Raw genomic sequence first — 26,731 nt, forward strand, 5'->3', positions numbered from 1 at the left:
GGTCATGTGGCCGGCATGATTAAACGCCGATGGCGCATGGAACGTTGTTCCCTTCCCACCAAATATGGTCCCTATTTTTCTACTTGCATTTCTTTACATGCTTTCAAACTGCTAGGTTGGCAGAAGCTGGGACACATCACGGGAGCTCACTCCGTTACATGGTGCTGGAGATTCGAACCACCGAACTGCCGACCTTTTGACTGACAAGCTCAGCATTGTAGCCTCCGAGCCACCGTGTCCCCTCCTCTACTTAGGCAGGGGTTAAATTATACTTGTAAGAAATATCTAAAATTGACGCATCTGCCCAACAATTTACCCCGATATCTATCGCCTTTCAGAATTTCCCTCCAGCCAGGTGAGTTTGCAAGGCCCACGGGTCTCATCTAGGGACTAATAAATCCCCAAGTTACTCTGGTCATCGTCAGGGCTCCAACACATCCACCCCCATTCAAATCAAAAGTCTCCAGCCGCATTTCAGAGAAAAGGAAATTGATTTATTAGAGGTTGCCATGTCGGCACGTGGCTGGGTGCAGCCAATACTAAATTACACCATACATTTCCCCCTTGACCCTGGATGTGACTTCTCCAATGGGACACATCCGCCTCCAAGAGTCATCCATCATGTTCTCCAATAACCTTCTTATGCTCTGACAACTTTGGGCTGCTGAGGTGATTATCTAGGCATTTAAGGCCGGCCTTGTTTTTCCCTCACTCCCTTTTTTCGGGCAGCTAAATAGACCCATCTTTTTAGTTGACAGTCATGCGGTAACATGTGAAGCTAGGCCTTGCCCACATTTCCACTGTTAAGCGAGACAGTCGTTAAGTGAGTTTTGCCCGCTTTGTGACTTTTCTGGCTCCTAGCCCACTGCCTTTGCTTCTTGGGAGATCGCAAGAGGGGATCGCGTAACCCGGGACACTGCAAAATCGTCATAAATGTGAGTCTGTGGCCAAGCCTCTGAATTTTGATCACGTGGCCATGGGGGATGCTGCGTGAGAAATGTTTTTTCTTTCAATCGCTTTGTAACTTTGGTCCCTAAACGAATGATCGTAAGTCGAGATCTTACCGGTTAGGTTTGGACTCAAACCCCTGCCGGCATTCTCACCTATTAAACTCTTCTCCGGAGGAGGCGGAACAATCATCCCATGTTGGGCATGCTTCTCCAGAAGCTTCTCGTACAAGCCCAGAAAGTCGCTGAATCGTCTCTTCACCGAGAACTGCTGGCTTCTGAACATTGGCAGGGTGGTCTGTAGGGACGGGGGAGAATCCGGTTAGCAAAACAGGAGCCTTGATAGCAATAGGACTTAAGAGTTATATACTGCTTTATAATGCTTTTACAGCCCACTCTAAGCAGCTTGCGGCCTCTTGCCCTCAACAATCTGGGTCCTCATTTTACCCACCTTGGAAGGACGGAAGGCTGAGTCAACCTTGAGCCTGGTGAGAATTGAACTGCTGGCAGTTGGCAGAATTAGCCTGCAATACTGCATTCTAGCCACTGTGCTATCACGACCTCTTCCTTCCTTCCTTCCTTCCTTCCTTCCTTCCTTCCTTCCTTCCTTCCTTCCTCCCATCCATCCTTTCTCCCTTCCTTCCTTCCTTTGCACTTAGCAATAGCACTTAGACTTATATTCCGCTTTATAGGGCTTTACAGCCCTCTCTGAGCAGTTGAGTCACCATCTTGTCCTCAGCAATCTGGGTCCTCATTTTACCCACCTCGTAAGGATGGGAGGCTGAGCTCAGCAAGAAAGACAGAAGACTGAATTTTCTGAACCTTCCTCAAAGCCACTCCAGTAGCAATAGCTCCAGCACTTAAGAATTATATACCGCTTCACAGTGCCTTTTCAGCCCTCTCTAAGCGATTTACAGAGTCAGCCTCTTTCCCCCAACAATCTGGGTCCTCGTTTTATCCACCTCGGAAGGGATGGAAGGCGGAGTCAACCTTGAGCCCGGGGAGATTCAATCTGCCAAATTGCTGGCAGTCAGTAGAAGTAGCCTACAGTACCGACTCTAACCACTGCGCCACCGAGGCTCATCATACAAGAGACTCTGATTCTTAAGTAGCTGAAGGGTATTTCACACAAGAGGGAGTAGGTGTATTCTTGATGGCTCCAGAGATGACCAAAACTCAGAGCTTCAAGCTGGATGAGCATCTGCCAGAGATATATACCTGAGCGCAGTGGGAGGGCAACTTTAGGAGGTGTGGACTTCAACTGCCAGAATAGCCCAGCCAGGATGTCGCTCAAGTTGAGAAATGTTGTTTTAGCCCAGGGGTCTTCAAACTTGACAGCTTTGTGGACTTCAACTCCCAGAATTCCTCCTCTAGTCATGTGAGCTCAGGAATTCTGAAAGTTGAAGTCCACAAGTCTTAAACTTGCCAAATTGGAAGGACCTTGTTTTAGTCCATCTTGCTAGGGGTAGGACGGGCCTACTTCGATGCAACAGGTTAACTCACAGGCACAAATGCAGGTACCCACACCTGGAGTGAAAAATCTGAACTGCGTTTCAGGCAGGTAGAAAGTCTGCCTTTCTACCTAGGTTTCTCTTCCTTAAGACTTCTAAAAGAAAGGACAGCCTACAACTTTTCAGAAAAGACCCTTCAGGATTGTGCGGGACGTGCAACTCGGCTAGCGAGAAGCAATACATTATATTATTGTCTCATGTTTTTTATTCCCTCAAGGTGGAAAGCACCTAATACTCCTGCCTTTTTTTCTCTCCTTCCCTCCCACAACGCTGTGGAGTAGACTCGGTGGAGCGAGGAGGACTGACTGGCTCAAAGTACAACTTGATGCATTTTAATTTCTTTTTTTTTTTAAGGGTCAGGGAAAACAATGCTAGAGAGGTGAAGCTAGTGCACTCCAGAAGACACCCAAGTGCAACCAGGATACAAGAGGCTTTTGTGTAGCCAAGCACCCTGTCGCTTCCCTTTCGGCAAGACTGCCAATTCCTACGATGAAGTTTTTTGGATGTCTCGGTTACCAAAGGAGTCGGCCGTGAAGCGCGGAAAAGGGTTTTTTGACGCAACTCGCTGAGAGGACACACTGACCCGGTTATGCAGGTATCTGGAAGGTGCACAAGGTGTATTTTTGCCAGCTGGCAAAAGGTAACAAATCAGAAACCGAAGCTGTGTCCGCGCTGGAAAGGCGAGGTACATCAGTGAAAGGATGGCACCTGCCTTTTATGGGGGTCAGTTGGAAGGACTGAAATCAAAATGAGCCCAGGAGCTTGTGAGGTGCGAAGGGGAGAGGCCTGGTCCCTCCCACACCTGAGCCAAAGTAAGGGGAGGGGCTGCTTCCTGTTAAAACTCGCCCCACCCCATCTCTGCATTTTGGCGTCAACACAGGTAGGCTTAATGCTCCTATTAGACAGGGGAAACAAGAGCTGCAATTCTCCTTGTCTGGCATTTAGGAGCTTGGGAAAATGAATAAATAAAAGAACTGAACGAAGCCTCCTAGTCCTAAAACGGGTGTTGCTAGCCCTTCGTCTACATCCCCTCCAAATGAGCCTTTCATCTCAGGGGCTTTCCAAAGTCACCATCCAAATGGTAAGGAGGAGGAGGAGGAGGAGAGAGAGGAGGAAGAAAGGAGAGAAGGAGGAGAGAGAAGGAGAGAGTAGGAAAGGAGGGAGGAAACAGGGAGGAGAGAGGAAGAGGAGAGATGGAGGAGAGAGGGAGGAGAAGAAAGGAGAGAGGGAGGAAGAGGAGAAAGGGAGGAGGAAAGGAGGGAGGAGAGAGGAAGAGGAGGGAAAAGAAGAAAGGAGAGAGGGAGGAAGAGGAAAAGGGAGGAGGAAAGGAGAGAGGGAGGAGAGAGAAGGAAAGGAGGGAGGAAACAGGGAGGAGAGAGGAAGAGGAAAGGAGGGAGGAGAGAGAAGGAGAGAGGGAAGAGAGAGGGTAGGAATAGAGAGGGAGGAAGAGGAAAAACAGAGGGAAGAGAAGGAAAGGAGAGAAGGAGGAGAGAGGGAGAAGAAAGAAGGAAAGGAGAGAGGGAGAAAGAGGAGAAAGGGAGGAGGAAAGGAGAGAGGGAGGAGAAAAGGAGGGAGGAAACAGGGAGGAGAGAGGGAGAAAAGGAGAGAGGGAGGAGAGAGGAGGAAAGGAGGGAGGAAACAGGGAGGAGAGAGGAGAAGGAGGACAACGATGAGAGGAGGAGGAGGAAAGGAGGGGGGAGGAGGAGATGAACAGATGAGGTTATTGTCCCAACTGACTGCCCTTGTTGGAGACCATCCATGGGGTGGCTTGGCTATTATAAGCGATCCTCAGAAACAACCCGTCTGTTTGGAGAACGTGTTTGGCCCCCTTTCAAAAGGGAAAAAAAGAAAGACACACACACACACACACACACACACACACATTCCTCTTCCGAGCACCACCAAGACCTGAAGACAAAGAGCCTCCACACACAGAACCACCCACACACAGAGAGACAGGAAATGACCGGGAAGCTGAACCCCCCATATGGGAGTTTTTGGACAGGTGGCGCATGAAGTTCCTTTAGGAAACCGGTTGCCTAGCAAAGTTCAAACACTTGGGGCCATCGTGAGGCCAAAACAGTTGTGGCTTTTAAAGAGGTGCAGGAGTTCAGAGGGAGATTTAACTTGCAAGAACGGGCTGGAATTTAAAGGGTGTGTGTGTGAGACACGCTTGGATTTTTTCACCCAGATCTCTTCTAACATTCATTTTCTCTGACCTCAGAGGAAAACTCAACTTCCATGGTTCCTCGGATCCTTTCGAGGTCTTGGAAGTTTCACACATGTCCATCAGGCTATTTCCTGCATTTTCTCCACCTTGTTGCAATTCTGAAGTAGCCCCTGCCTAGCCTAAAATATCTTAGAAGGGAGGAGAGAGGAAGGAGAGAGGAGGAGGAGGAGAAGGGAATTTCTGCATTGTGGGTTGTGCAATTGCATAAAGTGGCAGGATGCTTTTTACACAGGCATCACAGTCATTGCCACAGGAACCCACCGTCCTCGAAACTTTCCAGACTCCTCCTTACACAATGGGTAACACAACTTTTAAGAATCAGTTAAGCCCAGGTCTGCATGCATATCTCTCTCTCTCCAATTTTGCTGCTTTTAGATTACAAAACTGGGGGCCAGGACACCCCTGGTTTTGGAAAGAATCGCACGGAAGCTGAATAACCATCAGGTTTTCTTCTATCGATCCGCTTTCCATTGTAGTCTGAATGAATTCCGGAGGGGTGTGTGGAGGCAGGGAAGAGTATAATTGGAATAGTGAGAAAAACCACTTCATATCTCCACCGTGCTATAAATTGCAAGGTTAATATCTTTGGAAGAACAAAACGGGGGAAAAAAATCTAAATTTAAATGGAAAACGGATATAAAAGAACTAGCTCTATACCCGTGCTTCACTCTGAAACTATGTGGTCGGGCTTAGGTTGTTTTTTTTTAAAAAAAGTTTTATTAATTTTAACAACAAACAAAAATACATAAAACATAAAAACATCCTTTCCTTCATGAGTTTACAGACAGTGTATCGGTTGGTTTACCACTTTTTTTGTGCATCCATTTCATAGTCTCCATTGTAGTTGTATTACATAATAGCTCATATTGTCAATCAACAATCATTTGACTATAATTTTATTGATTCATACTTTAACGAGGTAACTATAGTTTACTTATTTTATAGGTCGGGCTTAGTTTTTGAGGAGGAAAATAAGGGGGGGAAATTTCGGCTTCTGCCTACCAGCATCCATCAGTATTCATCTGGCTAGCGTCCTGTCAGTGTGAGAGAGTTGAGGGCTGTTTGGAAAGTGAAACAGTATTTGCTGTGAGCAAGGAGACAGCAAGGAGCCTGGGCATGGCTTAGCTCAACTGTTCTGTACTAAAGCTGGTTGCTGCTCTGAACCTGTAACTCCTCTCTTCTGCGTGTGTTTTGCATTTGCAACAGATTTCTTTTCAGGTGGGGAGGGGGAGTACTTAGCATCAGAGTATAATGATAATAATAATAATAATAATGATGATGATGATGAAAGAAGAAGAAGGAGGAGGAGGAGAAGGAGGAGGAGGAGGAGGAGGAGGAGGAGGGAGGAGGAGGAGGAGGAGGAGGAGGAGGGAGGAGGAGGAGGAGGAGAAGAAGAAGAAGAAGAAGAAGAAGAAGAGAAGAAGAAGAAGAAGAAGAAGAAGAAGAAGAAGAAGAAGAAGAAATACTAATGCTCTGATGGTCAATTTTGTTCTTAGTGAGTACCTAGAAGCCAAGAGGAACATATATGCCAAATTTCAAGTTTGCAGACTTTTCAGTTCTGGACATTTTGTGATGATGCATGAGTGGTATTTCACTTTTAGATAGAAAGATATAGATAGATGATGGATAGATGATAGATTAGATAGGTAGACAGATGATAGACAGACATACAGACAGACAGATATTATACTCTTCCTTAAATCAGTGTTTCCTGACCCTGGGCATTTCCAGGAGTGTGGACTTCAACTCCCAGAATTCACATCCGCGGTGATGCTGGAGGTGGAATTCTGGGAGTTGAAGGCCAGACTCCTGGAAATGCCCAAGGTCAGAAAAAACTTAAGTGGACCTGGTGCCTTGGCAGCAATGGGGGAAAGAAAGAAATGAGAGCTGGCATACCTGTGTGGACACTTTATAAGCGACGTAGGCATTCATTCCATCTCCTGCAGGAACAAAAGAAGAAAACTGAGACTTTCACAGCTTCAGCAAGCTGTAATAACCTGGTAGTAGTAATTTGGGGTTAAGGTGCTTTCTGTGTGGACGTCTGTCAGCACAGAAGAATCCTTTGTCCAAGGACAGATGTTTCTGCTAACAACTTGGGACTTCTGAAATGATTCATAGTCTTAAATCAACATCGAGAATGTTTTTAACCAGGATTTTATTCAACAATTACAGGTACTTACTTCCTCAATCGTCACCAACTCCACACAAAAAATGTGCAGTTTTTAACCTGATCTTTAATCACTGTACCAAACTGGTGTTTTTTTTTCTGCCCCCTCTAGGCCAGGGGTCCCCAAACTTGGCAACTTTAAGACTTGTGGACTTTAACTTCCAGAATTCTCCAGCATAGCTGACTGGAGAATTCTGGAAGTTAAAGTCCACAAGTCTTAAAGTTGCCAAGTTTGGAGACCTCTGATCTAGGCAGTTTACGTACATTAGAATCACACTAAGAGTAAAAATATGCTTGAAAACTTCAATACACATACCTTTATGTACACACACACAGAGTACACAAATGGTTACTACAGGTTGCCTTTAACTTACAACAGTTTAGTAACTGTTCAAAGTTACAGGCACTGCAAAAACTGAACTAATATACCGTGTTTCACACTTATGACCATTGCAGCATCACCATGATGATTTACATTTGGATGCTTGGATGGTTGCGGGGTGTGTGTGTGTCCAAGTCCACGGGGAAGCCAGTTTCACTTAACAACGGTGTGACTAATTTAACCCCTGCCGTGATTCACTTTACAAACGGGGGTGAAGAAAGTCGTAAAATGAGACCAAACTTACTGAACAAATTTCTCACGTAGCAACATCCATTTGGGGCTCAATTGTGTTCGTAAGGTCAAGGACTAAGTGTATTGACATGATTTCTTTTGCACAACTGATGCCTGTTTGTGGCAATCGCAAAATTTCAAAGGCGATAGTGCCAAAACTCAAGAGGGGCCTCCCTTTCAGACTATCACCGTGATGGCGAACCTGTGGCACGCAGAGCCATTTGTGCGGGCAGGCAAGCCCCAGGCAAAGTTACCTGCACTGTGCATGCGTGCCCCTCCCAGCTGATTTTCGGCCCGTTTGAAGCCATTTTTGCCCTCCCAGAAGCTTGAGGGAGGCCTCTGCAGCCCTCAGGAGGCCGAAAAACGGGCCTTCCGGAAATACCAGAACTGTCTGTTTTCCACCTCTGGAGCCTGGGGGAAGCCATTTTCGCCCTCTCAGAGGCTTGGGGGAGGCCTCTGCAGCCCCAGGAGGCCGAAAAACGGGCCTTCCGGAAATACCGGAACTGTCTGTTTTCCGCCTCTGGAGCCTGGGGGAAGCCATTTTCGCCCTCCCAGAGGCTTGAGGGAGGCCTCTGCAGCCCCAGGAGGCCGAAAAATGGGCCTTCCGGAAATACCAAAACTGTCTGTTTTCCGCCTCTGGAGCCTGGGGGAAGCCATTTTCGCCCTCCCAGAGGCTTGAGGGAGGCCTCTGCAGCCTCGGGAGGCTGAAAAATGGGCCTGTTTGGGCACTTCTGGTATTTCCGGAAGGCCCATTTTTTCGGGCACCTCAAATGGGTCGAAAATCAGCTGGAAGGCGTGCGCATGCGCAGTGCGGGCAAGGTGGTGGGGCACGTTGCCTTGTGGCTGCCAGCACAGGTACGCTATCGCACACACATGCTAACGTGTATGTTTTCGGCACACCACAACGAAAAGGTTTGCTGTCCCTGGTCTATCCCGGGAGTTCAGGGGGAAAAAACTTTCCCGGGTCCTGAAGCTTTACAGCTTTCCCAAAGTTTGAGTGGAGTTTTCCCCCTCTTTCCCAGGGTAGAAGAACCATCTTATTTAGATGCAAATGGACTAAAGCCTCGTTTCCTTTATATATAAAAAAAAAAAAGAGCATTCTTCAATGCCGAATTCTCCCTCTATCAATGTGCCACCGATGCCAAGCGCGCAAAAGCATCTCGTTCCTTGCTTCATCTGACATTAAAACCAACAAACACAAAAGCAACTCAGAACTTCCAAGCAACCGACGGATCGATCCAGAGCTCGAGTGGAACAGAGATGCGTTCCAAGCCACACCGAGCTCCGCTTCCTAACAAATACCAGGCTGGTGCAATAATTAAGGGCTTGTTGCACTGCTAGGGTGTGGAGGGAGCCGGGCACATCTGCCCCACGCTGAACAATGAAGTGGCTGTTAAAGAGAATTAAAGCAACTGAAGAACACACACACAGAGAGAGACACAAAGTTGAGAGTTGGCCAAGGGATCCCTTTGGGGCAGATGGCTTTCATTTGAAACAGCCTAATCAGAGGAGAGAATATTCTCCAGGCACAGAGTTTCCCTGGTATAACCTTGCATGGACAGATACTTGTTTACGCAGCTGCCACGAAAGTTGCACTGAGCACAATCGGGTTTGACAGCTGCTGCTTCTTCAAGGACAATGGGCAAAGTTCTCCAATGCAGAAGGGTACTTTTCCCGGGAGGGGGGGGGCTTGGGAAACACCCTACCCTTCCCATGATGCTGGCAGCCTGGGGAAATCAACTGCATATCAGATCTCACCTGATCTATTTAACAACCCCATAATCCCTTGCGGGGTGGAATCTGAACGGAGCTAGCAGAGCATTTAAAATAGCCAGATGCCCTTCCTCTCACCAATGCGGAGTTTTGTTCAGCAGATGTATCCTCGTTGTGCCCAGAGAAGGAAATATTTGCTTCTACTCAGGATCGAACTCACAGCCTCCTGATTACAAGGCAAGAGTTCCACCTCTAGGCCACAGCACCACTCAAGCTCTCACTTGATCTGTCTTTGCTGTAAAATCAGTATTTTTCCAAACCATGCCAACTTTTAAGATGTGCGTGCACGCTGGCTGGGGAATTCTGAGAGTTGAAGTCCGCACGTCTTAAAAGTTGGGAAACGCTACTCTAAACTGTACACATTTCACTCGTTGATCAGCGTTCTTCCTAGAAAAGGCAGCTCTGGAGTCGATTTCAAGATAGCCCTCCTGACTGTCCTTAATCTTGCAATTTGGGACAGTACAGCTACAGAGTCCTACCGTTTGCAACGGCAAGGATCGGATCTGGACTCGGAAAGAGGAAATCAAAACTCCATTCTTTACTGTTGAATTTATGTTTTTTTACCGATAAAGAAATGAAGGGAGACTAGTATAGATCTATTTCGAGCGGTTTAGTTCTCATCAGCTAGCCATATCCTTCTTGGGATTCGAACTTGTTCTTTACAGGTGAGTTTGGATCACTTGCTTTGAACCTAATCCAATGTAGGTGGAGGATAGGATGCTACGGATAGGGGATCTAACTGTCATGCCCCTGTTAGAATCTGACTCTGAGGGAGAGGAGGAACAGCCGACAGGGAGTGGGAGTGTGGCTCCCAGAGGTTGTGGAGGAAACTGGGGAAGGGCACAGGCCAACTGGGCATTCAGAGGAAGACCCAGGCCCATCCCCTCTTCATCCTAGGGCACACAGGGAGGAGCGGATAAGGGAGAAACATGAATGGCTTGGTCTATGGGGGAGGAAAGGGCCTTGATCCCCTTCATGGGCTGCAGCTGTGAGGACTGTTTAAAAGGACAAACTGTGCATGGCCCAGTGCTGGAAGCAAAGCGTGAAAATATTTCTAGTCTGCCAGTTCTTATTTGAGTTCTGGCGTCCTTCCCAGTGCATGTATTTCAATATCTATGGATGTCTTCAAGCCCTTATCCTGCCTTGTCTCATTAATTGCTTCAATGTGGTTTGTGTTGTTTTTTTTCCTATTTATAATTTATACGTATTTTGAGTTTGAACGGCAGTTTTTTTTTTCCCGCAACTGTTTGTGGGGGAGTTTTTTCTCCAGTCAATGATAATTGGACCTTTGAAGCCAAGTTGAAGGAATTAAAGGGACTTCACCTGTTTTTGTGACTTTGTTGCTTTTGTATCCCACCCTGGGTCATCACACTAACCTCACCGGTGAGGTCAGGAAGAAAATACTGACGTGTCTGGTGTCCAAGGCTCTAAAAAACCACGTAAGGTAGCAACACTGCTGAAGTCAGAAGGTGGATATAATGAATTTAGGGAACGGTTGCACGTTCAACAGAATTAAACCCCTACACACCACTCTGTCAAATGCCTCCCATTGCACGGCAACTCACCAATTTTCTCTGGATCGCTCACTCCCACGGAAAGTTCAAATTGATCTTCCTGCTCTTCCTCTTCCAGCTAGGTGAGAAGGAGATTAAACGGAGGTCAGAAACTTTTCTTGGGCCCTACTTGAGGGAGGCGTGAAGCGGAGGAAATCAAGGAGCCAAAGGAACTGAGGTTTAACGGCAGGAGAACGCCGCGCTCTGCAAGAATCTCAACTACCAACGGTTCCAAGCAGAGAGGCGGGAGATCAGAGTCACGGGAATTCAAGGTGTGCTGAACTTTGATCTCTTGTGGGCGCCAAAGGGCCTGAGACTCCCTCCCTTCCTGGGGGGCAGCCTGGTCAGTATTGTGTGTCCTACAGTACGACACACACAATAGTGGAGAGAGAGAGATAAGGAACGCAGGTGGGGGCCACGTCAGAAGCCTCAGCTGTCTCCCGCTTTCTTCTCACTGCCCTTTTTAAGAGTTTTCTCAGCACCCTCAAAACGACGCTATAGAGCCCTGCACACCAGAACAACTAGACACAAGGACAGTTTTTTCCTGAACCCCACCACTCTGTTAAACAACGAATTCCCTCCATACTGTCCAACTATTCAGTAAGACTGCATTACTATTATTCTTTTCATCCTTCCTATTACCTCTCTCTTCCCACTTATGACTATAACTGCATTGCTTGCATCTTTACAATTTATATTGTTTTATTTGTTCCTAGTATGATTTGATTGCTTATTAATATCCTATGACTATCACTAAGTGCTGTCTCTTATGAGTCTTGATGAATGTATTTTATTTTTTTCTTATGTCCACTGAGAGCATATGCACTGAGGACAATTCCTTGTGTGTCCAATCACACTTGGCCAATAAAGAATTTATTCTATTCTATTCTATTCTATTCTATTCTATTCTATTCTATTCTATTTCTAATTCTATTCTATTCTCTTTTCTGTTCTAATTCTATTCCTCATTCTATTCTCTATTCTATTCCCTATTCTATTCTATTCTATTCTATTCTATTGTTCTATTCTGTTCTATTCACTATTCTCTTCTCTATTCTATTCCTCATTCTATTCTCTATTCTATTCTATTCTATTCTATTCTGTTCTAATTCTATTCACTATTCTCTTCTCTATTCTATTCCTCATTCTATTCTCTATTCTATTATTCTATTCTATTCTATTCTATTCTATTCTATTCTATTCTATTCTATTCTATTCTATTCTATTCTATTCTATGGGAAGCATCTTAGCTGCTGGCTTTTTAGAAAAAGCATTTGTTGTGCTTTTGTTTGTGTGTGTCTTACGTGCCCGCTGCTTTTCCTATCAATGATATCCTGAAAGATAGGAGATAGACAGAGCTGTAAAGCATAAATATATAATAGTCACCTTTGTATTTCAAGCTTGAAGGGGCAAAAGTCAATACGCTAACCGGAAAGGGGAGACAACAGCCTGCAGAATTGCTGACATGCTCCAAGCACGAAAGTAACTTCAGGGTTTTTTTAACAGTCGTGCTAGAAGGTGGGAAACGGATGAAGCCCAAAACACTAGCCAACAGCTAGCGCACTCCTCTTGCCTTTCTTTGCATGGAGAGAGCATCTGCCCCTTTCTCTAGCAATAAAAGGAAGGATGACAACTACTCTAGCTTTGTTTTAGGGAGAAAGTGGGGTTTGTTTGTTTGTTTTTTGGCTGGACTGGGATTTCCATGAAGTCAGGGCTTGTTGTAGCCACCAGCAGCCCGTGGAGCTGGCAGCAGATTCGGAGAATGAGGAGGTTGGGGAGGAACCTGGGCCAGTCCTGGAGTTTGGGGAAGGCTCCGACGAGGGCTCAGCGTCGGGAAGCAGAGATGGGGCCAGGGCCGTCCGACAGTTATCCGCTACCTTCGGAGTCGAAGATCAGTGGGGAAGAAGAACAGCGGGAGCCTGTTATCGGTGTGCACAGGCACAGAGCTACCAGAAGAAGGGAACAGCTAAGGAACAAGGGTTGACTTGGGAGTAAAGCCACAGGTGGACGGGTGAGCGGGCCCTCCCAGAGGGAACAAAAGAGTAGCGAAAAGGGAGTGGGGTTTTGCAGGAGACAATTAGTTCATTTGGGTGAAGATCTGTTCCTACATTCTTGCCAAGTATTGTCTGCTACAGTGTGGCCTCTGAAAGATATCGGCCTGGCAACTCTCCAAGCCTGAGAAAGGTCTGTAATTGTGAAATATCTTGAAAGACTGTGTTGGCCGGGACTTTGCTGGAGAGGAATTCACTTTAACCTAAATAAAAGGGGTTTACTGGGACGAGGAGCTGGCTTCATGCTGTTGGGGAAAGCCTTGGTCAGAACAGGGCCTCTGTGGAGAAGGTTCTTGGTGGCACTTCATCGTTGTGTAACGCGTTGGAGATGAAAGGAGATGGAGGGAGGTCTCATTCCCTATTACACAGGACATCACTGAACATACAAGTAGCTACACTGAATAGGTAAGTAGCCAAACCCAAAGGCGCTTACCTCCTCGTAGGTTTTGGATTGTTGCTTAGAAGAGGAATGAGTTGTGCCTTCTAGAGAGGGGACAGGACTGAACACTGTTGTCGACTCCTTCTTTATGTGGTTTTGGGTATTATCCAGGGACAATTCAACAGTGGCATCTGCAAAAGGACAAATGGAATGATAAGTTGATAGTTTTTAAAAATGAAATTCCACTTCCCCTGACTTGAGGATAGTCTGCAGCATTTCATCCCAGAGTGAAGTCACTCCTTGACTTTTAGGGATCAGGAAAAGATATTCCTGGTAGAATCACATCACTAAATCGAATTGTTTACTTAAGTGCCTTTTTCTTTAGAAATTGACAAATCAAACCCAAGAAGATGCAACAGGAAGTTACTTGGTCCTGGACCACAACCTGCGTTAATTTATTGCTCTTGCCATCTTGTCTCTTTATTTTTGTAATTGATTTTACTGTTAATGTCTCCGATTGCTGTTAGCCGCTCAGATGAGTGGTGGGATTAAAAAAGTTTTACCACCAGTTCGTCGGGCGTGGCTTGGTGGGCAACGTTTGCGCGCGCGCACACACTTTGCGTGCGCGCACACGCCAAACGTGCACTTTGCACAAGGGCAGAGGCGTTCCAACTCACCTCCTGCAAGCCTGCACTCTCCCAGCCGCTTCACACGAGAACCGGTTTGGTCTCCGCTACTCATTGCCATTACCGGCTCGGTAGAACCGAGCCGAACCGATAGAACACCACCACTGGCTTGGAGTCACGCCAAGTTGGGCAACCCAAAGGATCACCCTCTTTCCACCATGACGTGCAACATGACCAACCTGCAAATAGATCAGCGTCTTCTTGTTCGTCTTGGATGCCGTTTGTTTTAAAATCGTTTTCCAGAGGCACTGGGGATTCCTTCTTCGGGAGTTCTGGCTTACTCTATTAGGATAGAGAAAGGGCCGTTATTCCAAGCTGAAGAATTAAACCCGGTTATTGACACACGTAGTGTTCTGACCCCAAACCTTGTTCCCAGGAAACAAACACAAAACAGAGGTTAACAGCAAGACCTTTTAATGATTCTTTACGAATTCCGTTCCTTCCCGGTTAAAAGGCTGTTTCAAACTAATTGTCTCTGATCAGAACGAGCCTTGCCAAGGTGGCGCAAGGCTGCCAAGAACACTAGATGAAGTTGCCAAGAAATATTTCAAACACAAAGAGTCTCCAAACACAAACTAAGATAGTCCGAACGTCCACAAGGCTTGAATGCAAAAACGTCTTTGCTTCCTGCAAAGAATCTCAGTCTCTCAGGCTGGCTTTTATCTTTTAAGGCTACTAACTACCTTGCAGCCTTACTCCTGAGTTGCCCGTGCTGCTGCAACTGTTCTTTCCTTCAAGAAGCCCTGCACGCCCACACACCGGGCACAGCCTCCTCGGGGAGCCACGTCCACAATCTCCGAAGGCAGAATCTCACTGCTGCCAGCCTCCACAATCTCCGTGATGGTCCTGGCCCCATCCCTGCATCACAAGCAAGTCAGGGGTGGGATTCTACCAGTTCGCACCTATTCGCTAGAACCGGCTGTTAACTTTCTGAGCAGTTCGGAGAACCGGTTGAAATTACAGGCCTAATCCTGTAAGGAAGGCAGGAAGGAAACATTCTGGTGTTGCTTACAGAAACTGCCTCTCGGTTAACCCTTATTACATTCTTGGCAGGACTAGACTTCCTGTCTCAGGAACTTCTCTGGAGTTTTTTTCCCCTCCTTTGCTGGTACTTTGCTTGTGTGGAGTGACTGTTCAAAGTTACAGTGGCACTGAAAAAAGTGACTTATGACCGTTTTTCACACTTACAACTGTTGCAGCATCCCCACAGTCATGAGAGGCCAGGTGAGGAGATGCGTGCCTCGGTGTGAATGATGTTGAGTTGGCCATACCCAGCCAGTCACATGACCACAAAGCCACGCCTACCCATTAAGCCACACCCACAGAACTGGTTGTAAAAAATTTGAATCCCACCCCTGATGCAGGCTCTTCATCGGAGCCCTTGCTCCCCGAGACCTCAGCCGTCCACACCTGCTGCTGGCGAACCACAACACATAGGCAAAGACCTAGCCAAAGTGTTTTTGGCTGTCCTGGCCTATAAAAGGTAGTCCTGGCCTTACGACAGTTCATTTAGTGACCATTGTACAAGGCTACAAACTGCGCTGGGAAAAAAAAAGGGACTTACGACCATTTTTTGCACTTACAACTACTTGAAGCATCCCTGCGGTCATGGGATCAAAATCCGGACACTTGGCAACTGGCATGTTATTTATGATGCTTGCAGCATCCTGGGATCACGCAGATCCTGTTTTGCGAACTTTTCCCGCCAGCAAAACCAATGGGGGAAGCCAGATTCACACAACAGCCATGTTACTAACTTAATCATTGCGGTGATTCATTTAACTACAGGAAGGTTATAAAATGAGGCAAAGCTCACTTAACACTCCCGCTTAAAGCAACAGAAATGTTTGGCTCAATTACGGTTGTAAGCCATGGTGGGATTCAATTTTTTTTAAAATACTGGTTCTGTGGGCGTGGCATGGTGGGTGAAGGATATACTGCAAAATCGCCTTTCCCTCCCCACCCCACTAACCTGCTTTCCAGCTCCCTTCTCCTCTGCAGGGCAACACAAGACGACCCAGCCGATCAGCTGAGACTCAATGGGAGGCAGAGAAGAGATGGGGAAGGGGCCAGTCAGAGGTGGGATTTGCCGGTTCTCCGAACTACTCAAAATTTCCGCTACGGTTCTCCAGAACTGATCAGAACCTGCTGAATACCCACCTCTGGTCATAAGTCAAGGACTACCTGCATGGTCCCCAGATAGTGATATTCCAGGCTCAGGTGGCTGCTTCCCTAAGTTTCCCGTATACCTGCCCTGTGCAAAGCTGTCCCATTTGAACCCATGTTTTTGTGTTGTTTTTCTCAAATAGCTGGCAAGGCCTGGTAAACGCCTGCACATTGCTCTAAATGAACAATGCCGTTCCCAAGACCGCTTTGTCAAGCAAGCACATGGCTTATAAAGGCTCCCTGATTCTTACCCTCAACCCTCAACCCCCCACCACCACCACCAACACCACCGCCCACTCCCTGCTATCTGGAGACAGCCTTGACGCTGCTGTCTGCCTCCCTGAACAACTACAGTTTGCCCAAAGACAATAATTGCAGTTTGCTCAAAGTCTGAAACAGGGTGACCAGTTCCAAGAGGCGCCAGAGACACAAAACTGTGGGTGCTAAAAGTCAGAGCTTTGTGTGGGTCAAACAAGCCGGGTTTAGAAGTCAGCCCCGCTTACAGGTGACACCTGAGTTAGTTGCAGGTTGAAGTTAGCTGGCCTGTTTGTCTGAACCAGTGAGAATCCATACCGGCCACCTTCTTAGATTCTGTTATCTTTGGAATGACCTTTCTGCAAACACGAAAGCTTTGGGGCACGTCTCCCTTTGTACAGGTGGAGCTGAGAGTTGAGCTATTATATAAATCGGAGGTCTCCAAACTTGGCAACTCTAAGGCTTGTGGACTTTAACTCCCAGAATTCCCCAGCTTAACATGACAGGAGGAGGAATTCTGGGAGTTGGAAGTCCACAAAGTCTTAAAGTTGCCAAGTTTGAAGGCCCCTGATAGAAATCCTCGTTACAGTAGGAAGAGTTAGTCTGAGAGGATCTTTCTCATTTAAAGCTCTCCTGGAGCTGCAGCTCACTCCCCCAGATTTGCAGAGAGTTAACAAATGAGTGTCAGGAAAGCTTCCACCTTTGAATGAAATTTCTTAGTCAGGAAAAGTGCTTCCCATCCTCATTCTTTCCTAGCAAAAAACAGAAGTTTCATTGTGCTCATTAATTCTGACTTGTGTGTTTTATCCGCTGCTCTGCGACTGAATAAAGATTGATTTGTGTGCTTTAAGTCCTAGTTTTCCTACTGATTTGCCTTCTATTTTCTTCCTTGTGCTTTTCCAGGCACGCTATATTCCATAGTACGATTCCAAAAGGGTGAATTCTTTTACTTCCAACTGTTTTCTGTTAGCCCTCCCCCCTAGCATTTTCACAAAGAGCCTATAATGCATGCTGACCATGATGAATCCCTAGTTCTGGGCACAATGGGAGGGGCTTCCCACATTTTAGACTTTTTCCCGAAAAGTTGTGCAACAACCAACTTCAGGCTGCTTCGTTGTTGTGTTCACATGTGCATAATAACTCTTCCCTACCCACTGTCAGAAACTAAATGTCAGATTTTGGTTTCTTTCCACAGGAAGTTTCACTCCTTCTATATTCCTTTTTATTTTTTTGCAGTTATTGCATAAATTGTCTACATTCAGCATTTTCCCTTAAAACAAGGGTGGGGCCCAGCCTCAAATCCCCTGACTTTTTTCTCCTTTGCTAATCAATTAACTATTTCTGGAATTTGTAGCATCCAGTCTCTGGGGGGTGGGGGGAACAGAGATTGAGACGTAACTGTTGCATCAAAACTGCATTTAAAGACCCTTCCCATCCATTGGTCACACCCCAGGATTGCTATCCAAAGGGACAGAGGGACATGACCAGAGAAACTTCAGATTTAACAGTTAATCAGTGATGGTAGGTCAATCTAGTCCAACCCCTCGCCCAAGTGGGAGACCCTACACCATTTCTGACAAATGGTAGTCCAATCTCTTCTTGAAAGCCTCCAAGGATGAAGCTCCCACAACTTCCGAAGGCAAGTGTTCCATTGGTTTGATTGTTCTGTTAGAAAGTTTCTCATTTCCAGATTAAATCTCTCCTTGTTCAATTTCCATCCATTATTCTTTGTCTGGGCTTGGGTGCTTTAGAAAATAGCTTGACCCCCTCCTCTCCGTAGCAGCCCCTCAAATATTGGAATACCACTATCATGTCTTCCCTGGTCCTTCTTTTTACTAGACCAGCCAGGCCCAGTTCCTGCAACTGTTCTTCCTATGTTTCCGCCTCGTCCCCTAATCATCCTGGTTGCTCTTCTCTGCACTTTTTCTAGACGTCTCAACATCTTTTTTGTAATGTGGTGACCAAAACTGGATGCAGTACTCTAGGTGTGATCTTACTAAGGCTTTATAAAGTGGTATTAGTACCTCCCTTGATTGTATCAGTTAATGCAATTTAGGGGTTGCCTTTGCACTTGTTTTTGGTGGCAGCTGCACACTGCTGGCTCCTATTTAGCTGGTTGTCCACTAAGACTCCAAGATCCCTCTCACAGTTACTACTATTAAGCCTGGTTTCACCCAATTTAGATGTGTACTTTTGGTTTTTCTTGCCCAAGTGTAGTAGGACTTTCCTTTTCTCTACATTGAATTTCATTTTGTTAGACTTCCATTCAGATAATTTTTCCAGCCATAAAGATACCATTTATTACTACTGGCACTTAACAGCAGATGCTATTATGAGCCTATAATTCACAAGATTATGGAATTAGCATCTTTACATCTGGGAAATCTTCAGAATTACTAAAAGATTATTCTGAGGCTAAGATACCCCATTATACATCTAAGATACAAATGCGTCTAAAAAGAACAAACAGAACTTAAAAACCAAGCCCAACAAAATTCCAAAACATTATTTTAAATGGTAAGCTACCCAGCAGTTTATCAATTGTAAACACATGCTGTAATACATAGGCATAGATTTTAGATATTGGACTAGGATTGGGAAGGCACAGGATAAATGTTATCACCCCCAAAAAATCTTATTTATGACTCTGGCCTTCTCTCAGTCCAGCCTATCTTTCAGGGTTACTGCTGGGAGGATAAAATGGGAGGTAGAAACACTGTGTATGCCACCTTGAACCCCTGACCAAGAGGTGAGAGATGAATCTAACAAATAAATGGCTAAATATTTGCCCTACTTTAGAAGCATTTAGTTGGCTTATACAGATTTTAAAAAATCTAAGCAGAATCCGATCTGGTTGCTACAGGGTTGGGAGACCACTAAGCAATCCCAGGCCCGTGGCCTAGATTTGGAAATTCACAAAACGACATCACTTTCCAGGATTTAAGTCTTTTTGAATGGAATTGGCTGGAAGGGCAACAGCTCAATTAAACAAAAAACAACAATTGGCAGCTCTACAAAGGGATTTGAAAACGAATCTGGAGCACCCAGTTTCTTTCAACTGAATGGTGATATAAAAGTCCTTTGCAAGGGAAGCAAGCCAACACGAGGCAAAGATGGGGTGCAGAGCCAGAAAGGGGGGAGAGGAGGAGGGGGGAGAAAGGTTTCCTGTTGCAAAACAAGCAGTGTTTCAACCCTGAACCCGGGTCCAGGTTTTTCTCTCCTACAGACAAATCACTTTTGCAACTCTTTTGCAAAACAAGCTTCAAAAAGGCAAATGCTTAGGGGCAGAACAAATTAAGCAGCATCGGGAGGGGGCCTTGCCCAGATTGCAACCCCCCCCACCCCAAGGGACAGATACAGGGAGAGCCGGGGATGGGCTGGACTCCCACTCCCATCATCCTGGGCCAAGTCCCCACCCGAAGGGCGCCTGGTTGCAAAAGGCAACACCCCACCCCACCCCTCCGGAGAGCCTCTTTCCAGCCAGGCCAACAGACTCCCCCAGGAACCGAGGAGGGGAAGCGGCTCTCCCACCCCCACCAAGCAAAGCAACCCCCTCCCCCAAAACTCCTCGGGGGAGGGCGGCTTCCCGGGGTTCAAGTCCCGGGTGGGGAGAGGGAGTCCTTCCGAGGGTGAGGGGAAGCGACTTTCTTCCAGGGTTTGCCGTAGTTTTGGAGGGTGGGGGAATCATCGTTATCCGCAGGGGAGGCCGGGGCCTTGCAAGCGACTCGGACGGGGAGGATGGGAGCTGTAGTCCTCCCAAGCGCACAAACGTCCCGGGAGAGCAGCCCAGGGAGTGGAGGGGCGGGGGCGGGGGCGGCGGTGTTCCTGGCCTGGGGAAACTTTCCGAGGGTGCAAGAGCGAGGGAGGGGAGGGGTGGGGTGGGGGCTCCGACCTTTTGCAAAGCACGACCCCCGGAAAAAAGGGCTTGGCAGCCACCGCCCCCCCAACCTCCCCCCACTTCGGGCACTCACGGCGTTGCCGGTGAAAATGTCCTCCCCGTCCGAGTCGCTGTCCGGCTGGGGGTCGCTGTGACTCGCCTCGGCCGCCTCCGCCTCCACCGGGAAGGGCGGGGGCAGCCGGTCCACCGGGGAGCCTGCGGACGCCATCTCGCCGCCGAGGCAGCCACTTCCGGCTCCCCTCTCGCAGCCCGGCCGGAAGCCGCAACAGGTGATTTATGGCGAAGGGGGCGGGGCCGGGCGGGCGGGCGGGGAAAGAGGACCGGCCGCCCAATCCGGACTTGGCCCCGGCGCCTCGGGGAGGAGCCAGAGGCGTGGCCTCCCAGCCGCTGTCGGCGCTGCCTTTAAAGAGCCGGTTCTAAATAGACTGGAGGCTGGCAGTCCTCGACTTACGACCGCAAGGGAGTCCCCCACCTTTCTGTTGTTAAGCGAGGCCTTTGTTAAGTGAGGCTTTCGCCCCGTTTTACGCCCCTTTCTCGCCACAGCGGTGAAGTGGATCGCTGCCGTTCTTACCTTAGCAACGCAGTCATTAAGTGAATCGGATTTCCTTATTGACTTTGCTTGTCAGAAGGCAGCAAAAGGGGATCACATCAATTTGGGGCACGGCAACGGTCGTAAGTATGAGTCAGTTGCCGAGCATCTGAATGTGGATCATGGAGAAAAAAACGGTCCTACGTCACAGTCACTAAATGAACCATTGAGGACGATCTGTATACAAAAATGTATATTCTATGTATATAAACTATATGGCTCATAATGTAAATGCGTGCAACATAGAAATGCGTATATAATAAATAATACAGAGCATTTAGATTGGTCTATAAATGTGCGTTTGTGTTTATTTTCATGGTCATGATGTGCACTGAAGATGGTGTTTGATTTCGTTGTACGAGGTGCAATGACAATAAAGTAAACTAACTAACTAACTAAAACGAGATATTCCAGTCATCCCTACCATAACCACCCCATGAAGAAGCCTGAAGGGAGACACGTTCTGGGTATTTGTGTGTGTCTGTGTGTGTGTGAGAGAGAGAGAGAGAGAGAGAGAGAATCAAGTACTTGTGGACCATTTATATGTTTTCAAGAAAAGAGAGCCGTTTCTCTAGAAAAAGAGGAAGAAAAAAAGAGGAACTGGAACTCGTCCAGAGACAATTTTGTGATTTGAAGATGCAACGAGCGGAAACAAAAACTAGATTTTCCTCTAGTAGTGATTGTACCTCACTTTTGAAAAGCAGGAAACGAGAGAAACCGCCACCTCAACTAAACGGACGAGAAAAGCTGCACCTTCTAAGCAATGTAAGGAGCCATATCTTACTTTTGAAAAGTTGGGGATCACCGCCAAGTAGTTTGGCAGGGGTTGGAGTAGTTTTAAATCTTAACTTTTGTAGACGCCCGTGGTACCCCAAAAACTTTAACCTTAGACTGTCTCCTATTGACCTCACCCCTTTCCTAAGAGGTCCATAGGAGGCGTGCATAAGTGCACCAACGTGCCTACCGTCCCTGTCCTATTGTTTATATATTTTTTTATTTTTCTTATATGTATCGATGTATTTATAACTATGTTTATACTTAGACCTATTATCTTGTAAGCGATTGACAAATAAAATAAATAAGTAAAAATAAAATAAAATATTTACAACTTGCTTGTGTACAAGGCCACCCTATTCTTTAATAGTATACCCAGTATTTTGTTTAGCTTGATAATTCTAAGAAGCAAGTTCCTTCCTTCTTCCTCGCCTCCTCCTCTTCTTCTGTTTCTTAATGTTTTCTGGTTGAACAGAACAGAACAGAATTGGAGGGGACCTTGGAGGTCTTCTAGTCTAGCTCCCTGCTCAAGCAGGAGCTCTATACCGTTCCAGAGAAATGGCCGCCCAGGTCTCTTCTTAAAGACCTTCAGTGTTGGAGCAGCCACAACTTCTGGAGGCAAGTCGTTCCAATTGTTCTCACTGTTAGGAAATTCCTCCTTAGTTCTAGGTTGCTTCTCTCCTTGATTAGTTTTGCTTTGTATACATGGAATTTTAGATTTTTTTTATCATCTTCCATCTGTTTCACCCATCTTCTCCTTGGTCCTATGGTTCAGTGGTTGCCAACCAGTGGGCCGGGGACCACCGGTGGTCCATGAGAACATTTTGGTGGTCTGCAGAGAAATGTCGCCCGCCTCCCAAAGCAATTAATCCAGGCTGCATGGGAACACAAGGCTGCACCGCCCACCTGGCCTGCGGGAACACAAGGTTTGCGTCGCTTGCATTGCGAACCACACGAGGTAGTGAGAGGAGGGGGGAAAGAGCGGAGGGGGGGAACTTGCCCCACTCACTGCATGCACCTGGCCTGGCCACCTGGCTGCTTCTTTCTACTTCTTTCTTCTGCTTTTGGCTGCACGCAAGGAAAGCAGCAAAAGTCTTTCTTTCTCTCCCCCAAACTCCACCAGAAATGACTCCTGCTCCAAGAGGCTGCGCCAGCAAAGACTCGTTTTTGGCGGAGTTTGGAGGAGAGAAAGACTTCTGCTGCTTTCCTTGCATGAAGCAAAAAGTCTCTCTCACTCTCTTTCTCTCCCCCTGAGAATGGAACTGGAGATGGTATCCTGCAATCCCAAATAAAGAATGATCGCTCGGTAGGAAAATAGGGTGGGGAATTTTCCTGCAGATTTTTTGGGGGGATTTTCCCAGGGTCTCTGTTGCTTTCTGCAGAGACCCTGGGAAAACATCAGCAAGCCACCATCAATCAAAATTCATATTAGTGGTCCGCGGGATTTAAAATTATGAGTTTGGTGGTCCCTCAGGTCCAAAAGGTTGGCAACCCCTGCTATGGTTGGTCCTTCCCCTGGGCACACCACTTCCTCCACTGTAACCTGTACAGGAAACAATATCCTGCCTTTCTCCATCCACGTCCATGCCATCTGGGCTTATGTTTCATCCTCAGTGGTGAGTGGTTCCCTGCATCTCCTTCAGATAGCATCATTCTTGGGAGGGTTGTAATGGGAGTTCCCCAGTATACACTGTACGCATCATATTAGGAAAACATCTAGCTTGTTTGCTTGCTTGCTTTTAATCATACCTGCATCTTTAAGCTGTGGTGGAAAATAAGTGCCCAAATTTGCATTTTTGTTTTCATTTAAATGTTTCATTTCCTTCAGAGGCACCTGTTTAATGATGGACAAACAGCATTGGCTTGGCTATTCCTGCCTTGTACACGTCTGCTTTTGACACTGTTTTGTGTTGCACTCCGTTGCACTTAAAAAGCTGGCTGGGAGATATATTCTAACCCAGACAATTTAGAGCAGGGGTGTCCAACCTTGACAAATTTAAGACTTGTGGACTTCAACTCCCAGAATTCCTCAGCCAGCTTTGCTGGCTGAGGAATTCTGAGAGTTGAAGTCCACAAGTCTTAAAGTTGCCAAGGTTGGACACCCCTGATTTAGAGTAAGAAAATAGCCTTAAAGTGACCAGAAGCCCAACTGGTGGAAATTCTCTCATCTTTACTAGCAAGCAGGTTTGCAGTTTCGGCATGTTCTGTGTAGCAATACTACCCAAAAATCAGATTCAGGCAAGACCTGTTGACTACTTAAAATAACCTTGTGCACAGCTACATTTCGACACGGTGGACATTTATTTGCAATCTGTGCTGACCTCTGTCCCTTCAGCCTAGGAATAAAGTGCAAATCTTGCATGCGTTTTTTTTGAGAGATTATTATTGGAAGACAAAATTAAGGCAGTGAAATTGAAAAGCACCCCGACATGCAGGAGAGAGAGACAGCAAATGCGAAATTGTGCTTTCTCTATTCAGTATAAATAGCTGTAACACAGGAAACTGAAGGGTGGGGTTGTCGATCTAAATTGCCTCTGATAAGATTACAGAAGCCTCTGCAGTGATTCAGCTGGGCAGTTGCAACATTAGGCAAAGCTGAAGGAAAAAAACAAATTAGAATGCAACTAACTCTCCCAATGAATGAAACTAAAGAGCTACAGGAATGATTAGGCAATTTCTGTGAATTCCCTGAATTCCTCCAGCCAGCTCTCTCTCTCTCTCTCTATAGAATGCAACTAATTAACTATATATAGTTAGTTGCATATGTATGTATGCATATGTGTACACACACACACACACACACACACAGAGTCAGTCTCCATGCTGGCTAGGGAATTCTGGGAGCTGAAATCCATGCATCTTAAAATGGCAGAGATTGAGAAATGCCGCATTAGAGACCCAAGGAATTGAAGTTAAAAACATGGCTGAATGTGCAATTTCTTATATGATTTTAAGATTTATTACACTCGCAAAAGATCTTCCAGCAGGGGTATTCATGATTTTGGGGAACTGGGGCATCTTTAACCAAACCCTTTCCACCCTCCCAACAGTTCTAAACATTTTGAATTTACTGCTCTGACATGTTATGTTCTGTATGGTATAGCTGGAGGAGCCGTATGCCCAACTGCAGGGTATCTGATCTCTACATATTGACTTTTGAGTTTTGCTGCTAACAACTACACCTGTCACCAGGCGTTAACTCAAAAGAATTTGCAATGAGCTTTCAAACCCTGAAGGCCATCAGGCCAAGATATTGAGGAGTGCTATTTCTTTGGGATCTTACGAGTCAGAACGAAGCTTTTCTGGATCTCTCAAATGTTGAGTGGGATCAGCTGACAGGAAACAGCAGAGGGATCCTCAGGATATGATTAAACAAGATAATAGGGCAGCTAGATAGTGTGATCGAATCTGTAGTTTTTATGTGCATTCACACGTAGAAAATGCAGAGAGTTCAATTGTACCATCATGGACACCACCTTGTCTTTTTTTGACTATACCTTGCAGACTCTTCTGGAGAGAAGACAGTGTCTGCTACTACTGATAGTATCTGTAGGAGAAGGAATAGCAGAACCTGGAAGTGGAGTGAAAAGAGAGATCAGCCTAGAATCCCTACGTTGCCACAAGCGAATTAAGTCCAACACCCTTTGATTGTTATTGAGCTTCATCTAACTTTAACCAGATGTAGTCCATTAGTTGAGAAGATTGCTGCGAATAGGCCTGAATAGCGGAAAAAGCAGTTTAATTGGATCTTCACATGTGGCCTGACAGTATCCCCTTTTGGAATTTTGCAAGCTGAATTCACACATTTTCTATGCGTGAATGCACATGAAAACTACAGATTCAATCACGCTATCTAACTGCCCTATTATTAACTTGTTTAAGCATCTTTCTGGAGGCCACAGGAATGTTCAAACTATCTTGGACAAGATCAAGCCTAGTTATCCAACCACAACTTCCCTTCCTCCCATGCCAAGACGCCAGACAGGTTTTGAGTTGCTTTTAATATATTTTAAGTGCAATACATACAGAAGACAATCAGAAATAAAGTTTTCTCCAGCACTAGATATTTACAATTCGCACAGAGTACTACAAAAACAAAACAAAACCCCAAACTCAAACCCAAACCAAAAACAAACAAACACCAAATACAAAATCTGTGTTGTTAAATTAAGGATCCGGTTCTGGAACACTTTCTATACATCTCTAATAGCATCTGACAGCTTGAGTCACTGGTCCAAATCCTCATGAGCAGAACAAGCCAAAGTTCCAGGTTTTGTGGCTGCACGCGGTGAAAGCACCTTCTGTAAAACAAAGGCAATCCTGAGATTCCACCAGCGCTGCTTTCAATGCATTATTTGCAAAAATAAGGGTTATTCAGTTCAGCTGCTGAGTTACAGCAGTTATTTCATAATTATCCTTGCCCAGAAATATTGCCCGAGATGTTCACGGGAAACAGCTTCTGTGTGGTTCCTAGAAAACTGCAGTTGCACGAGTCACTTAAGAATCCAACAAGGAAGACTTGGGGTTTTATTTATCGCTGGCAACTGGCCAATTGCTGGTCAGTCAACATTGCACCCTTTCTAGCAATGGAGAAGCGAGTTCTAACAGATGACACAGCAAGCAAAGTAGCTTAAAAAGAAACTCTCAAACAAGTATCATGTTCTACTGCTTGTTTTGGCAGGACTCTATCAGAACTACATCTCCTGAAATCCTGTTTTTCAGTAATTAAACACTTTCCTTGGCTGGACAGAAGGACACCTGGAGTTAACTCAAACAAAACAGGCCTAAGTCTAATCTCATACCAATTGCTCTTTTCTTTTCTTTTGAGTTGGCGTTCATTCCTTATTTCTGCCTGGACAAGTCCCTGCAGTTTGCTTGGTATGGTTTTTCAAAAAAGTGATTTGTCATTCTGTCCCTCCTAGAGCTGAGTGACCGGTCCAAGATGACCCAGTTATGTGCCAGAGATGGGACTAGAACTTAAAACTCTTCTGGCTTCTAGCCTAAAGGCTACACTACACCCAACTGGCTATCACCGCTGGCCCCATTTCTACTAAAGCTATTGAAGATTGAAGAGTCACCATATTATAAAAAAGATGTTGAGACTCTAGAAAAATTACAGAGAAGAGCAACCAGGATGAT

At 46.1% G+C, this 26,731-nt stretch overlaps 1 protein-coding gene across 1 annotated transcript in view; it reads right to left on the bottom strand.

Moving 5' to 3' along the window:
• SNX1 (sorting nexin 1) overlaps positions 1–20,475 on the bottom strand; it is a 34,148-nt gene extending 13,673 nt beyond the window's left edge. The window contains exons 1-6 of the mRNA XM_087941481.1: positions 20,303–20,475; positions 14,090–14,192; positions 13,279–13,415; positions 10,807–10,873; positions 6,585–6,628; positions 1,104–1,245 (exon numbers count right to left, since the gene is read on the bottom strand). Coding sequence (XP_087797607.1) covers positions 1,104–1,245; positions 6,585–6,628; positions 10,807–10,873; positions 13,279–13,415; positions 14,090–14,192; positions 20,303–20,437 — 628 coding nt within the window. The 5' untranslated portion in view covers positions 20,438–20,475. The remainder of the gene's footprint in view (positions 1–1,103; positions 1,246–6,584; positions 6,629–10,806; positions 10,874–13,278; positions 13,416–14,089; positions 14,193–20,302) is intronic.
• Between the last annotated feature and the right edge of the window lie 6,256 nt (positions 20,476–26,731).

The sequence above is a fragment of the Pseudonaja textilis genome, chromosome 13 (genome assembly GCF_049901715.1).
Source record: "Pseudonaja textilis isolate UNSWEBS1 chromosome 13, rPseTex1.2, whole genome shotgun sequence".
NCBI lineage: Eukaryota > Metazoa > Chordata > Lepidosauria > Squamata > Elapidae > Pseudonaja > Pseudonaja textilis.